General features: G+C 46.1%; 1 protein-coding gene across 1 annotated transcript in view; it reads right to left on the minus strand.

The window, feature by feature from the left end:
• Positions 1 to 17,394, minus strand: part of grik3 (glutamate ionotropic receptor kainate type subunit 3) — a 90,139-nt gene that overhangs the window by 4,605 nt on the left and 68,140 nt on the right. Inside the window, exons 11-13 of the mRNA XM_076050895.1 lie at positions 11,197 to 11,420; positions 7,252 to 7,370; positions 1,088 to 1,305 (exon numbers count right to left, since the gene is read on the minus strand). Of these exons, the coding sequence (XP_075907010.1) occupies positions 1,088 to 1,305; positions 7,252 to 7,370; positions 11,197 to 11,420 (561 nt within the window). The remainder of the gene's footprint in view (positions 1 to 1,087; positions 1,306 to 7,251; positions 7,371 to 11,196; positions 11,421 to 17,394) is intronic.

A 17,394-nucleotide genomic window follows, 5' to 3' on the forward strand; every position in this document is an offset into this window, starting at 1 on the left:
ATAAACTTGTGGGTGACGCCGAGTTAGAAATGTCCAGTGTTTCCATTTCCCGACTCTGCAAAAAAAAGTGTGTTACGTTATGTGTTATTCAGCACCGCAGCAGCAGCGGCGGCATCTAAAGAGAATACCTCCAACCCAATAAAAAAATAAAAAAATAATAAAATAATAAAATAAAGTTGGAAGGCCCTGCAGGCAAAAGGCTGAAACTTTGGAATAAAAAATTATTATGGGAGAACACATCAAACAGCGTCGAGAAGTGGAGAAGCTGAAGAATTTGCTTTTGCTGTGGGAGTAAAGATCTGACAGTAAAACACACGCACACGCACGCACACGCACGCACACGCACGCACACACACACTACAACATGCTTGGTATATGTTTTAAAACTTAAATTTCAACATCTTGCCTCATGTCTGAATACATCAATTTTGCATGACAGCTGCTGCAGCGATGCTATAGAATGTTCAAAACGACCTGTTTCCATGGCAGCGTCTTACACACAGTATGTTTTTTTGGCCAAAGACCATCGCGGCACAATCTTTGGCCGTTGCTCAAAAACGGTATGCTGTCACAGTCTGGTGACCAAAGACGATGACCAAGATTCTGAAATTCTGCGATAGCTCGGTCAACCTTCTCACAATGTAACAGCTTTGCATTGTGACCAACCGATAGAAATACAGCAGGTGACGCAAGTGATGCAATAATCGCTACAACAGTTGCTTATTGCAATAGTCATCTCAAGCACGCATTTTTATTTACAAGTAGTGACTGTTCGTGTCATAAATATCACTAACAGTCACACCGTCATTCAACGCTAGTCGTGCGATTGCTAATTGCGAGAGGAAGCTAAAAAAAAAATCTGTACTTCCAACTCTGCAAAATACGGCATGCCAAGTTAGTCCCTTTTGCTACGACTTAGTCCAAATTTTCCTCCCCTTCTTTTTTTTTTTCAGCACACATGAATGCAACTATGAAAATGTTGCGTATGTCATAGCTATCGATTAAGGAAAACGGTCATCGTGCTCTGCCGGAGCCTTTGTGGCCAATCGCAGCTGGAGAATGCGTGTCAGCCGTTTGTTGGCAGTACCTTGAAAAAGGTCATGGTGGCGCCGTCTTTGACCACGCCGTAGTCGATCTTGGTCTGCTTCGCAATGTCATCGGCCGAGTCGACGGGCGAGTCCATCCTCTCCACGATGAGGAAGGCGGCGAGGTTGGCCGTGTAGGACGAGATGATGATGAGCGTGAAGAACCACCAGATGCCGCCGATGATCCTGGTCGACAGGGCCTTGGGCATCAGCTCCGAGCCTGCGCGTGAGTGAAAGTCACCCGGTGAGATTCAAACTTTCAGATGCGTTTCGAAATATTCCACCCGTGCACCCGTCTCAATATCCGCTCAGTGTAGATATTCTTTTCTTTTTCTCCTCGGCAGAACTTGCAAAGCAGTCGCGCTGGTCCCATTGCGGTCTCTTGCTGAAAGACTTTTACAACTTTTGCATGAAAATGTTCTCCAAGCCGTTCAAGCCGACTGACGGGTGGGAGAATGTAGTCCTGAAAGAGCTCAGCGATGAATATTGGATTAAGGAAACCCCAAAAAACGTTGTACTTTGCTTGAGGACACAATTTAATCTTTTTTCCCCCCATTTTTTTTCTGTACCACAAGGCATAGCTGAGCCAATTTGGAAGTATGATATGCTGCATCAACTTAGAAATACTCCCCTGTCCAGACAAATACTTTGATGTTAGCGCGCATGTAAATGCACTGTGCGATAGCTCTCAAGCGATACATTGGACAAAGTGTCTCCCAACACTGTGGCTGAGTCATTTCCATTTCTCCTTTTTTCCCCAATTAATTAATCTGCAGGTGCTTTGGGCAGCGCCACAGGTGTTGGCCAAGGCAAGACAAGCGAGGAAACAAATTTGGCCATTTTAGGCCAAATTATTGCCACTGGCAGTTTAGCACTGAGCTAGGAGTGCAGAACGGCATCCAGCAAATGGTTTAAACTGCAAGTTTCTTTAAGCCTTTTAGTCGTGCGTCGGGTGTGTGAGGCTGTTTTCACACCATGTCATTTTAATATGTCTCCTTGTTTAAGCAACTCTTTTGAAAACAACACGTACATATCAGCAAAATTAGAATTGTTTCTGCATTTACTGCAACGTATGGCACTAATAGGATGTGAGTCCGTTGCTGGTTTACACAACCGCCCAAAGAAAAAAGATAGAATTACACCTTATCAGTGAATATATGAACACAAATCTATTTACTTTGAAAATTATTGACTGTACCCTTAAAGCAACACCCACGGCTGTAAAAATAAACTAATAAGTAAAAAATCTCAAAAGCAGGTAGACTGTGAGCGATCTCGCCAAGGACACAGCTTGTTCTCCACTTCTACACTATCGCTCAAACAGCCCACGCCGAGGAGTCCGACTCAAACCCCACAATTAGGCGGCGGCTGCACTGTAATCACGTTCAGTGCCTCTCCAGCTCTCAGCAAACGGCAGGCGTTAAGTTAACAATTTACATTCACGGAGAGAGAATTAAAAGTCTTTGCAAGCGACTTTAGTCGATTACTGACACTTTTACCCGATTGGCCCGATGGCGACACAACCACCGCCGCCACGCCCCCCTCCCCACCCCACCACCCGACTGAGAAGCCAGCGGTGGCTCGACTGCCAGAGTCAAACTGCAGTGTCGCCGACTCAAAATGACAAACCTCGTTTACACAGAATGTATAAGAAGTTACGCCCCAGTAGTGGAGTTCATCACGACAGCCAATGACTGCCCCCCCCTCCTCAATTACGTCTGGTTGGGTATAAAAGGGTTTGGCATGCAGCTCCAACAGAGGAGAGAGTTGTGGGTATGAAACTTTGTTTTGGGTGAGAATGGCTTGAAAACGGTCAGAATGTGTGCTAGTGGATCCTAAAGCAGGTTCCATACCGATGTTACTTTGTTGGACACAAAAGGGTAAGTGCTGGCAGTGCTTGTATTTTCATCTGTGACATAAGAGCAGTGCAGCCGGGCTTTTTGTCATCGTTCAGAGTTGCTTTCAAATCATATTTTCGTTTTTGGCGGCAATATTTTTGCTTTGCTTTTTTCTTTGGGTCGACGGCACTCCTTTGGCCCTTTCTGTCCTGTTCACCTCACCTCACCTTTTTTTTTTTTTTTAAACCACAAGCTTCATTTGGGGTCATAACAAAAGCAAAAGTTGCAAATAACCCTGAGGAGACATCGGTCCGTGACTTCCTTCCCGGGCTTCCTCCTCCGCCGCCGCTGAGTCCCACCGTGTTCTCGGCGGCTCGCTGACTGGCGTTTAACTTACTTTATATCTCATCCCTGACAACCTCTAAAACACCCTTGTGCTTTGTGCGTGCAGCCCCTCTTGCTCTACCGGGAAGATTTATGGGGGCAATTGTGAGGAGTAACAAGCCCGCGGAGGGGTGGCAGCGCCGTCCGCTCTTTAACCTCTCGCCGCCAAATTTGATTGGATTCGTCCTTTGTGGTTTTGAGGAGCAGCGCTCGGGCCACGGACCCGGGCGAGACAGTGGCGGTGGCAGCGGCGGTGGCGGTGGCGACTTGAGAGGGGGAGGACTCCAGACGGGGCTCCCCGCCTGCGCTAAAGATGAAGCCGAGCGGCGGGTAACTCAATTGAACGGCACACTATAAAGTGCTGCTGTCAGCAGGGGGGCGCAACACTAATAAATACAAAGAGCGGATCAGTCATGTGGCGCGAGGAAAACAAAATGGTGTCAACGTGCCATACATTCTCTGGCGGAAGGACTCGCGGCTGGCAAACCAGGGGGTTATAAATTGTGCTTCCCAGGGAGGATGATGCTGATACTGTTTCCGCGAACAAACGTCCCATCCATCTCACTGACTGCCGCCACCGCGTTGCTTTACGTCTGGACCGGCGAGACGATCACTAAAAACAGGGATGACTTCTCTTAAAGGATTTACCTTTTTTTTTTTCTTCAAACAAACACAGAACTAATTTCACTTCTGGTTTACGTTACTTGTTATTTGAGGCAATGCGGCGGCCATATTTACACAATCATGGAACACCAAACTGGTCCTTTAACATCGTTTCATTGCATTTTCAATGAATTGATGATGACTTAAAATACAATTTACCGTCTCCTCGCTGGCATTATAGCTGATTTATCAACGTCTCATATTTCTCAGTGTCGCTTGGTGCGTTGTGCTACTAAATAATCCCCATTCTTTTGTCCACTTTTTTTCTTCCCTCCCCACTTGTAGCACCCTGTTCCAACATCTCATGGGAATGTAACGGCTGCATTTAGGATTCACTGTGGCGTCATTACGCTCAAAGTGCCTTTTTCAGCCCGATGCCTCCGTGACAGGTAATTATCCCTTAAAGAAAAAAAAAAAAAAAAAAAAAGACGTCGGTGAGTTAAAGCGACAGCGCCACCGCCTGTAAATCTTTGCCCTTTAAATCTTAAAATGTTGCGAACGGAATCACCTCAAATTTTTTTTTCAGCGAGCGCCAGAGTGACACTGGCGACCATTATTTATCGCCTGTAGAAGCGAATTAGCGAGAATTAACAGGGCGAAGGCGACGACTTTAAACAATTCATCTCACGCTCAGAACGGATTTTTCCTTTTTTTGTCGTTCAAAAAATTGTCGTTAAAAAATTGAGAGTGCCATTAATTCGCAGCTCAAGCGTAGCCATCAAAGACTTTTGCCTGTACGGAGGAAGCAATTTATGGGATGTGATCAGACATATGCTTGTTGTGAGAGAGTCGAGCGAGACCCGCAGGAACGCTTTTGAAGTGTACAAAGTGTTTGCTTTTGCATCTCCACACATTTGTGTTCTTTGTGTTGTTGGTGACACGTCCCTCCCACAGACAAGCTGCTCGGGTTGTGTTGTGTGTTTGTGTGTGTGAGCGTTTGCGTCTGCTTGTGTGTGTGTGCGCGCGCGCCTCTCCTCCAACACACACATTTGCATTTTATACATGTCGGAAAGATTTTCTTCCTTCCATCCGAGCTGCTGTCACCGTGTTTTGCAGACAAGCAAAAACAAGGAGGTGCTGTGTTGTGGGGGTTGGTGCAGGGGTTGGGGGGGAGGGGTGGGGGCTGTGTTGTCGGTTTGACACAGACAAAATATAACTCGCTGCAGATGCAACCACGCAGTCTGTTTCGCACTGAGGTACTGTAGCAACAAAGGGTGTGACGGAAAAGCCAGGAAATGTCTGTCTCCATCGCCCCTGAAATTCTCTTTATCGACGTTTTCTAGCAATAATCCGTCGCTCCAGCCTGTCAGTGAACCCTCAGAAAGCAAGACAGTGCACACTCAAAACCACAGCTCTAGAACACGTGCATGTGAAGAGAGATCAACAAATAATCGGCATGAAGCTAAAAAAACAAAAAAAAAACAAGCAAGGATTTTTAATTGGGTACGTCTCTCGATGATGATGTCACAGAGGGCACCGAGACCTCATTGACACCCCTTTCAGGTCAGTGACGACACCCCAGGTGTTGGACACCAACAACCCCGGGTTCAAGAGACTTTGTTTCCAGCAGGAAGCTGAAACCCAGCTGTTGTTTTTGTGCAGCAGGTTGTAAACAGAGGGTGAAATATGCTGCTTCCTGGATATCTATGGCACTTATTAACCAACTGAATGAGCAGGCTGCGCCAGCAGATGCCAGGCTACGAAATAAAGATCTGTGAATAGGCTTGGACCATTGAAACTTGGACAAATTGCCTGTAGAGGACCACCGGGAATGTCACCGGTTGTCCAAATTCAGAATTATGAAGAGAGCAACACAGGTGATCAGGACTCTTGCATCACTAGCGCAGGAGGCCCAGCTTGATAGGGCACAGTCATCTGGGTTGCAGCGTCTTCCAGGAAAAAATAAAAAATAAAAAATAAAATAAGTGAAGCCGTGCATCCAGTGATCTATGAATAAAACCTAATTAGCAGCAGCCGCTTCAGTCGCTACTGTGGATTTTGAGAAATGGCGGCGACATCGGCAGACACAGCAGCACGAGAGACGCATGCGGAATTTTAATGGGGGCGCAAAGCGGTTGGACGGTGGGGGAGGGAGGGAGATTCTTCCCTGTTTAGCTTAATAATACACGGAGCTAACCGGCTCATTTTGGTTTCTGATTCTCTCTCCTTCCACGCACCCGGCACCGCACCCGTAACCCTCGGCGCCGCGCCCGGCAAATTGGCAGAGTGCTGCGAAGCGTCGGCGCTTAATGAATTGCTGAATGTGTTTGCCGTCCTCACGGGCTGAAAAGATCCACCGCCGAGTCTCCCTGAGCCACCCTGATTTGTCTTGTTACACGGAGGTTAGGGCGTTTTATTAGCTGGGGTCTCTCACCGGCCTTTTTTTATTTCTTACCTGCCCCTTCTGGAAAAGACACCTGCAGAATGCGCATGCCTTCTACAGCGGGATGTTAAATAAGAGACTGGAAGATTTATTTTGTATTGTTTTTGCACCTGCAGAGAGAAATTGTCCTTTTTTATTTTCTGCTCCCAGACCTGGAAGGATTTTCTTGCAATCCAAAAGCTGGACAGTGAGGCAGTGAGACAGTGAGACAGTGGGGCAGTGGGGCAATGAGGCAGTGAGACAGTGGGGCAGTGGGGCAATGAGGCAGTGAGACAGTGGGGCAGTGGGGCAGTGAGACAGTGGGGCAGTGAGACAGTGAGACAGTGAGACAATGAGACAGTGGGGCATTGGGGCAATGAGGCAGTGGGGCAGTGAGACAGTGAGACAGTGGGGCAGTGAGGCAGTGGGGCAGTGAGGCAGTGAGACAGTGGGGCAGTGGGGCAGTGAGGCACTTAGACAGTGAGACAGGTATGGATTGTGGACGAGCCATCACCAGTCAGTCACTTCACTGACAGCTGGTATTTGTCAGACTTTTGTTCCTCGCCGCCTGCCGCCCCTTCTGTCCCGACGGCTCGGGGAGACTCTTGAGCGGGACCAGGTGCCGCCGTGTTACAAGTCGGGGAAGTGAAGGTGTCGATGTTTTCCATCCTGAGACGACAGCCACTGACAAGCCGGCCTGGCACGCAGCCCTCTGTCTTTAAACAGCGGGTGGGTGGAGACAGACAGTGCCGTCGGTGACAGGTGAGCGTCTGGCATGGGAGTTGCAGGGCGGAGACGGCGGAGCTCGTCAGGGACAAGAGACGTGGCGGCAGCATCGGGTCGGCGAGGAGAGAAATGGGTGGTGGTGGTGGGGGGCGGGGGGGGTATGTCTGTCGGAGCCTTCAGTCAGGTGACATACCTTGTTGCATCAGGGAGCCGACACCAAACCAGAAGCTGTTGAGGAGGGTGAAGTTGTTCTCCACCACGTCCGAGCCGGGGTTGCAGGGGTGGGCGTCGTACCACTCGTAGGGGCTGAACCTTGGAGGACAGAGAGTCATCCAGGATTAGCGGAGAGAAGAGAAGAAGAAGAGAAGCTCTGGGCTCTGTTTCTATAATAACGCAGAGGAATCGGTTTCCGGGATGTTGTTGTTACTTTTGTATCTTTCCCCCAGTTGTTGCTGCTGTGCAGAGACAGTAGAGACAACAAATCATTCTCATTTTTCACTCCAAGTAACAACTTATGTTTTATATTTTTAATTTATTCAATACATATAGTACTCAATCATAACAATCATTGGTAAACAGTAGTAATAGCATGAAAAAACAATGGGCAAATTGAGCATATGATATATATATTTTTTTTTTGTAGGCAATTTATTTATTCAGTGCTGCAGAAGTTTCTCCCTCTATCATCCCCCCCCCCCCATTTATTCAGCACAACATCGATGGAAACATGAAAACATGGGACCCAGATCTAAAATAACTGGACTTCTGCGTCATCACGTTTTCACGAGGCAGCAGCTGTTGGGAGCCACCGCCATCGACGGCCGTTTGTCTCTGTGAATAAACAAGCAGACCGGAGTAGATTTGCACAAGTTCATGGCAAAGCCGGTGCACAACGAGTCATGTCACATGACCTGGTTTTCCACCACCGTCTTCCAATTTATCAGCTCAGTAAAGCGTCTTGTGCTCTCTAGTGCGCCGCTGTTAAAACAGAATGGAGGAGGCATCAAACACCTCCCTCTCTCCCCTCCACACTGTCGGTTTTCATAAAAACTAGCAAAGACCTTTTTCTCAAAGGCACGTGAAACAAATAGAAGCATGCGATTTCTTTCTTTCTTCTTTCTTTCTTTTTTTTTTTTAGAGCACGTCTCTTGCCTTTTGGACCCTGAAAAGTGCTGAGTCTTCACTGCAGCAGTCGTCTTTAACTGCCGATTCAGAGATAAGACCTGCGAAATGTCACGACTCCTCTTTTAAAAAGGCTCTCATCCAGAAGAACGTCTCCTTTCTTTTTGGCCTTGCCACTGAGTAGACTGAGATCCTTATGTTCTGAGGAGACAGAACCTTGAATGGTGGCACATCTGTTACCCTGATGAAATGCACTATCGAGTGGCGCTGAAAGGGGGGGCGAAAAAAAAAAGCCTCTTTCTTTAAAAAAGCAGATCGGCAGGAGTGCGAGCTTAAATGGTGGCTCCTTCATATCGTATACCGAGTTCTGAAGGACGGCGGTCAAAATGTCTCTGTAAAAGACTTAATTGAGTGAAACAGATATTCTCTGTGAGATAGACGCGCTTCCATCTAATTACACGCCGCAGGAATATTTTTGATGTCAGCAAGTCTTTTTTAATCAGACGCTGCACACGAGCGGCCGAAGCTGTGCGAGCCACCGCTTCTCCTGCAGGCATGTGGGAGCAGGCGGGGGGGCGACATGCACTCGGAGCGCCTGCACCTTTTCTTTGAGATAAAGAGGCAAGAATAACAAAAGTGAAGATTTTATGTGGTTTTGCATGCATGTATTGTTTCTCAATTGAAATAAAAAAAAAATGATATAAAACTGCAAAAATGGTCGGACAATGCAAAGACATTTTCCAGTTTGGTTGGTTGGAATACAGTCACTCGATCCAATTTACTCTTTTCCCAAATAAACCTATTTTTTGTAATAATCCACAAAAGGTAAATTAAATCCTCCTTAGTTAGAGAGAAAAAGGGGGAACCTGCTTCTCCTCACTGACTCATGGTCCTTCTATTTTTGGTCCAAATTCCAAAGCGGCACTGCAGAAGAGCCTGATTCAATATGGCCTCTCCTCCACATTAATCATTGATCATCGCTCTAATGTTTAATAATGATGCTTGAGATATAACTCAGATGATGGTTTATTGATTTAGCGGCGCTGGCGAGTGCGTGCGTCGCCGCAGCTGTGAGCTGCGAAACACCGACAGCTGCTCCGACGGGGTTGGGGGAACTTCGAGACAATCCGTATGCAAATGGCTCTTTTTTTTATTTATGGATAATTGTGGGCGTGTAAATGAGGCCTGTGCGTGTGCGTCTGTTGAAGCAATGGCAGGGATCCATAAAGACGAGTTGAAAACACTTTCACTTTTTTCACTTTGCCTTTTGTTTGTTACGTCCCAAGAAATGTTTGATTTTTAATATCATTTTACAATGGCTTTATTTTTTACACTGTCGTCTTATTGCACATCTGTTCCGCTTTTTGTCACAATAACGTAAATGCATCTGCTCCTTTGTGATTACGCTCACATTTTGATGCAGCATCAACGCTTTGTGTTCAGCTTGCACTGATTCCAAAGAGAACGTTAACCGATGACACTCTTCCCTGCTATAAATACACCAAATTCAAGCCACATTATGTGTTCTCGCATGTTTTAAAACGCACTTCAGTGGGCCTACACATGCACGCACGTGATATATTTAGATCCAAACGGCGATTTCACGCAAAGGAACCATTTGAAGAGAGAACCGTGGTGGTTTTTTGAAGCTCTATTTGATTTGTGCATGGAAACACTACTGACCTAAATTCTTCCTTCTTGTATTTAGTATTGGCTGAGACTCAAATTAGTGACAAATTGTGAACTTTATGGATGTATAATACACCACAGTCAATGGCAGAACGACCCCATGTTACATTATTTCTTATAAATTTAAGTAATCTTCATACAATATGTTTACCTTGTATGTTCCCATTACTCTGGGAATGACAGGAAGTGATTTTGCTGCTTTTCGCGGACATCCTGCCTGATTCTGTTTGAAGGTACAGACAGCAGTGCTCATGTATAGGTACTAGCAAGGTTCTGCCTGATAATATAGCCGCTAGGTTTAGGAACTAATAATATGCATGTACGGTTCGTCTGCAAACCGACTCTGTGAAGTGTTTATTCCTCCAAAATGTTGCTGTTAACAACTTCACGCCGCCTCGGCCTTTGACTTGGCCTCCTTGTGCTGAAGTGGCCGGCGTCTGCTCGGAGTTTGCGCGAGGCCCTTCGGGGCACGGCACTTTCACGGCTATTTCAGGTCGACCTCCTCTAAAGCGTCGCGGCAATGCAAGGTGATTTTTACACTTTATGCAGAACCACTCCAGAGGCTGGTTAAGTCTCATCGCCGCCGCTGCCGACAGTGATGATGATGATGATGATGATGATGATGGAGGAGGTGCAGCTGTTTGCTCTCCAGCTCCAGAACTCTTCTCCAAGCTCGCTTCTCTCCCCGACTTCCTCAAGCACCAATTTGCATGAGAAGCCACAGGAAACGCCGACAATGGAGCGGGCGGGGCATTCATCACATTCACGACCCCCCGAGAAAGCGATATTTTTCAGGCAATCAAACAGATAATCTCCATCCATTAATACAGTTTTTTATGACTTCTAACCGCCTGCTATTTAATTTTCTCTGCAAATTCTGATGATCAACTATAAATAGAAACACATCAGGTGTATTTTTTTTTCCTGCCAGCTTCGGGCTGTCTGCACCACTAAATACGATAATTAGAAAAGTTATCTCTTATTATGCCTCAGCAGGTACTTTGTTCTTTTTGTTGCAAACCTGTGTTCTTTGTGGCACGCTGGCAAACAAAAAAAACAACAAAAAAAACAACAACACAAAGGAAAGGAGAAATTACATGCTGAATGGAGGCTCAGCAGTGGAACTGAAGGCTTTAATTTTTCTGCCCCGAACCCCCACTGCTGGGTTGTAAAGAGCCCATGCAAACCTAACTCGCCTGATCACTACCCAGCGACACGCGCAGCCGGGAAATCCCATTGGTTCAAACGTGGAGAAAATGGTTTAATCAGCGCGAGGAAGAAAATGTAAAGGAAAGAAAATGAATGGAACAGATGGCGTGAAACGTACCTGGCAATGACAAACAGGACGCAGCTCACGCCCAAGTAGGCCAAGAGGATGTAGACCCAGATGTCGGGAGTCATGGGATTGAGGAAGGAGAAGAAGCCGTTCTTGGTTGCGTTGGGTTTGCGGTACAGGATGCTGATGCCCATGCTCATGAAGGGCTTGGAGAAGTCGATCACCTTCTCGCGCATGTAGGTGATGGTGAGGGGAGCCACGGCCATGTCTGCTTTCTGCAATGGGGGGAAAAAATAAAAATCATAAAAAAAAAACATGACTAGGATTTTTTTTGTTTTGTTTTGTACAGCTGTTTTGCTACCAACGAAAAAAAAAAAAATAGTAAATGATTCACGTTCGTTTTCCAGGTGATTCTGACTGTTCAGCAAGTGAAACGTGAAGGTTTTTCAGAGGTAAAAGGTCTCACCTTCTGTTAACTAAATGACAAAGAATAGTAAATTAACATTAGCATCAGTCATAATTAAAGTGTAAGATGATTGACGGTGTGACTGATGGATTTTTTATTCCATCGGAAACAGTTTGTGTTTTCTGTTTGTGTTTTGAGGTATCTACAAGTCTTGCTCCACCCAAATGTGTTTGGCATTATAAAAGCATATCAACATCTGAACTAATCAATAACCTAGCCAAGTTCAGTCAACAATCAGCAACAGTTGGAAGGATAGTGTGGCTAGCGTTCCATTGGAACTCGAAAGTCACGATTTCCAAATTTACATACCGACAGCCAAATTTACAAATCCTCAACAAAAACACCCAAATGAAGTTTGAATTTAAAGTTGGAAGGTTGGCCTAACTTCCACAATTCAATATAGCCGCTCGGCTAACAAACAACCAATCATGCATCCATTTGACATTTGTTAAAACTTTGACTTAAAATTACAAAGACATCATCAGCCCGAGCGGCAAACTCCAACCGGACACATTTACAAAGTTTGTCCGCGAAGTTCAAATGCACCATCTGTGAAACTCGATGTGTCAGCGAACCCCGATAATGAGAACGTGATATTTCTCTTTTGCCGATGCCTTTTGGGCGTCGCTCACATAAATCACACGCAGCTCCATCTCAATCTCACGGGTCCATTTCCCAGTGTCACCAGAGTGACTTATGGCACCGTATTGCTCCTCGCAACCACTGCTGAGCATGACAAATAAGTGGCCGTCGCCCATTATGTCTGTTTGACTGCGTGTTCGGAAGGTTACTGTTCATACCGGCAGCCCCTCACTCCCTCCCCACACAACCGGAGGTTAATGGAAGCAGCTGCTTGGATCATCTTTTTCTCACAGAAGGTAACTTTCTTCTCTAGTTGTATACAGGCAGCAGCGGTGATTTTGACCAGGTTAAAAGAAAACCAATGTTTGTTTTAGAATGAGCCCTTCTAGAAGATTTAAGAGTTGGTTCAAGTCTAAAACAATAAAAAGAACTTGTCAATGTGCCAAATTCAAGGCTTGCAGGCCTGCGTGGTCATGTTCAAAAATATAATTCTATGCTGCATTGGAGATGCACACCTTGACCAAAACACTAACTAAATCTCCCACAATGCAAGTCCATTTTGTGCCCGGCGAGGCGGCCGATAGAAGATTTTCCCAACAAGTGGAGTTTGGTAAACAATGATCCCAAAAGGAAGAGAAAGGCTCATCTAGATGAAGATAAATTTGATAAAGGACTGGAATAAAAGTGATGCAAATGTTTGTCTTTGTTTTAACTTGAAAAAGGACATTTCATCAAGCACTAATGTGGCTTTCTTAACCTGATAAATGAAAAGGATTTATGTCACAATTATAACAGAACTATGTGCCTCCACATATTTTCTACATCGACGCAAATGCATATACATTATTCCTAAGTTGACTAAACAGCATTAAACACAGCTACTGCGCAGAGGCGTGACTGCATTAATTCAGCCGCACAACCTCGAGGGCAACTATAATGCTGATGTGGCCCTCAGTCAAAATGAGTTTGACACGCCCGCCGTTAACCGTCCTCACTGTAAATGCTACATTTTTTTACGCCCCTCGGAAAACCCGTCCCCACAAAGACGCCGAGAAAATAGTCGGCAAAGGTCAGAGAGGAAAACCCCAGTGCGGCTGTGCGCCCGTGTCCTCCTGCAGGTCGACACCGCGGAGGCTGAATACCCAGCAGCGTCCTGCCACCAGATGAAAGGATTGGATCCCGCTGAGCGTCCGCCAGGCCCGCTGCTTAAATTTGTGCGTCGCAGGCCGCCGTCCTCGGCTTTGAACCGGCCTGCCACTCAGCCACGAGATCAGCCGGCGGCTGCGGACGGCCAGACGTCCTCGCGGCGCTCTACTGTACACGCCTCCGTGTCCTTGTTCAGCTCGCCTGCTCGGCCACGACAAAGCGAGCCGGGGCAAGATAACCCGATAGCGCCCCGCGCTTCTTGCCACATGGCTCGGTGTTATCTGGGTTTGCAGATGGCGAGCTTAGCGGTGTTCTCCACCGCCGACGCCGCCGCCCGCTCACCTGACCGTGGCCTGCGGGGCTCGTAAAAGTTGCAAACTGACGTGAGCCAAGCGTGAAAAATTGACCGGGTGTAAACGTGCTTCCCGAGCGGCGTCCGACCTTACGAGGCACGAGCGCGCACGCGGCCGCCTGTGTGTTTCCTCAACGCACATCGAGACAGCGCAACGGAAACCTTACGCAGCTTTTAATAATTTAAAACGAGGAGGAAGAAAAATAAATAAATTACAACATTTTTCCCGTTGTAATATCGTGCCACTTCCTTCCTCCTTTTTATGAACATTTAGCGCAAACACAAAAGTGAAATTGTCCTCGGCGGAATATGTCGAAATTGCAAAAACGCACTCTGCTGAAGCATGCAATGGTAACGGCAGATAACACCAAGCAATTTATCCTGGAGGGATGCAGCGGGAATATTAAAAGGGGGCAAGGCCTGATTGGCCAATTCCCGTGCACAATGGGAAGCGCTCGCCTGTACAACTGCCAACATACGTGCACGTTCCTTGTTGCACGCTCGCCTGTACAACTGGCAACATACGTGCACGTTCCTTGTTGCGCGCTCCCCTAATACGGAGATGTGCGCGAGGCAGGGGGCGTGGCGCCGCAGCCAGAGCTGGGATTGACTCCGGAGGGGCCTTGGCAAGACAAGACAGGCATGTTTGCTGTTGAGGCACTTGAACTTTTTGCCCCTCGCAGCTATGGGTCAGTCCCGCCCACCTCTGGCTCATCCTGCCGACTCAGATATACATCAAAATCTCGCTTCCCACTTGCAGACCTGCGCTTCTCTAAATTCAGCAGGCAAGAGGGGGTGAAAGCCCCCAAAATATGGCTGAAACACAACATTTGGACCCAGCATTCATCTAAATGGAGCGGCAGCGACTCAACTCTTTATAGGCAGGAATAATGAGCGCCAGCTACAAACCTTCCAGGGCGTCTGCGCGCGGAAGGCAAACGATAATTGCCGTGACAGAAACAAATGATGTGCTAAGCACGCTATTAAGATTTCCATCACGCCGCGATTCAAGCGATAATTTATTGTGACTAAATCAAGTTTAACAAGGCCCGAGGCGTTGCTTAGCACCTTCCCCGGCAACGCGCTCTGGCGCGCCGGTGAGCCTCGGCCCGCAGTGTCAACTCGCATTGCGGCTTTCTGAAATTGGGCGATTCGCGTAAATAGGGGGGTAAATAGGAAGTGCAAAAGACTAAAAATGATGAAACAATGTTTACAATATTTCAAGGTTTTTGTCGACTTGGCAAGATCATGAATAAATGAACACATTCAAAATTGTTGACTTTATTTTTGTTGTTCGTTAAACTAGCCCATATTTTATTTTGTTGATTCTATTTTCAGTGCCTTTCTGTGCTGTTTATCGGCTAGAACCATATGATATATATATGTATATATATATATATATATATATATATACATATATATATTATATATATATTTTTTATTTATTTATTTATTTTTATTCATTGTTTATTTTTCACCAGTATTTGTCAGATTGCAGTGATTCTGAATGAGTTTGCGTTAAACTGGGAAGCTGTAGGATCTGGATCTGGACCTTTCACCTCAGAAAAAAGAAAAAAAAAAAGAAAAGATGAGACACTGCGAAATTCCCCCACACTGGCCTCATATCACTCCAGGGTCAAACATCGTCAGCTGCTCATCTTAACGTTTTACGTCTCAGCGCCGCGCGAGAAAATCAAGATGGGCTTATCTTTACCGGCCAGATCAGGCGCCGGGCCGAAAAATGGAGGCGACTTTAAAGTCAACAAAGAATCCGTCACGCGTCCTCGATGGAGCAGCGGCCGCCGCAGTGATGGGCGCAGATTCCAAGCTTCCTTCTGGAGGAATCACAGGATTTCAACAGGCTTGCTTAAACTATTGTCAACATGATTGAGTCAAGTCACAGTTTATTTTCGCGCCACTCATCAGATATAAACAGCCATGTCCCATTACACAGTCTCATTTTTTTGTGCCACCAAATCAATTCAAAGAGACACGGCACATGTTGCTTGTTGAGTCGTCCTGGTGGAATCCCGGGTCGATTTGTGACTGTGAAATTTATATTTATTCATTGTAAATTAGCTCAGTAGTTTGGCCAGGATACACTTGCAAAAGACTTAATGAATTGGTTTTGAATTTTATTCATCTTGATCTTAATTATTCCTAATGTGGCTTTACTGCTTGACTAAAGGTTTAAAGTAAGAGTTGCAGCCCTAATCAGATATGTGTATGCATAGTAGGTGGCTACAGAAGAAAAAAGAAGATGAAAACTCCTGATGTTGTTCAATTATACAACAAACCAAAGAAGCAAACAGACTTAAAGTAAGAGCATATCTGTTATTTTACATTATTTTTATTTTTGTTCAGTCATTTATTTAATATTAATAACTTGATTCCAAAAGTTACAAACCAATGTCAGATAAGACCAGTTTGACAAAGTTTCTGACAAACCGAGCCGAGTCATTATCTGACTCCCCGCAAATGAAGGATGCAGATCTATTGGTTTCCAGCGTTTTTCCTTCAGCTTCTCACATCTATTTTTCTTTTCTTTCTTTCTGTCCTCACTCTTTGTGAAGAACAATCACTCGATAAAAACTCTTGGCGGTTTTCCCGCTCGGATCGATTCCAAACAACACAACACTTTGCCATAAGTGGAGCCTGTAAGGCTGGTACTTTAGTGAAAAATCATTTCCGGCCCTTCAGACTTGGGATGAAGTGAAGTCGAGGATAAATGACGCACATCCCATTGTACCTACATTGAGATTCAGCGTCGTCACTGTACGTCAAATTCATCGCCACCAGTACAATTCTGTTTATTGCTCTTGCTGTTTGGCGGCGTACAAAGAGGATTTACGGTGTTTGACGGCGTTCTAAGAGTCGGTGCATCTCCGCCTGTTCCTGCCGTTCACCGCCTTTCCCGTAATCCATTTGTCCCCCCCATCAAGGTTACCGCTATTAACATGGATCCAGCAAAAAGCCTGGATGGAGAATAAAGTGCTGCGGTGGGAGCCCAACCTTTCTTCACCCAGCACCGAGCCACTGACTCCTGCCACGCCGCTCTCGGCACAAAATGCCACTTAAGCTATTACAAGTTTTCAGCTGAGTACAGCGCCGACCCGACTGGGGCTGAGGACAAAGCCTGAGCACTGACAGGGGGACACTTAGAAAATGCCAGGAGATAATTGCCACAATCACTTGGATGCGAGGCCGTTTCACGGCCGCCAGAGGCTTCCAGGCTGACATAGACGGCCGCAATTGGCCAGCAAGCCTCAGGGAGACGGTCAGGCGTTCCCCCTCCCACGTCCGTCCGCCTGTCCGTCTGCCATGTTTAATGCTAATCTACGGCTTTTCCAGAGAAAAATTAAAGGGTGTCATCGGCGCACCTAGCAACTTTCAAACTAACTTCGCAAAATTGTGTCATAAATGTGACTGACTGAAAACCTTTTCCTGACTTGTGCTCAATCATTACCGTGTCATGCCAAGTTTAATGTGGTGTTTTGTTATTATGGTGATGATAAAGATGTACGCAAGGAAAACAATCTTAAACTTCTAAAAGTTGCGGGTGGGTGTATCATTCACCGTCACAGATAATCCTGAGACGTTACGACTTGGGTTCAATCGAGTTTCATCTGATTTTATTTGACTGCTGCAACGCTAAAAAAACATGCAGAAAACAAAGTGATGGCAACCAAACCACCACTGATTT

The sequence above is a fragment of the Nelusetta ayraudi genome, unplaced genomic scaffold (assembly GCF_046127955.1).
Source record: "Nelusetta ayraudi isolate G7.1 ecotype Tasmania unplaced genomic scaffold, CSIRO-AGI_Nayr_v1 ptg000131l, whole genome shotgun sequence".
Classification (NCBI taxonomy): Eukaryota; Metazoa; Chordata; class Actinopteri; order Tetraodontiformes; family Monacanthidae; genus Nelusetta; species Nelusetta ayraudi.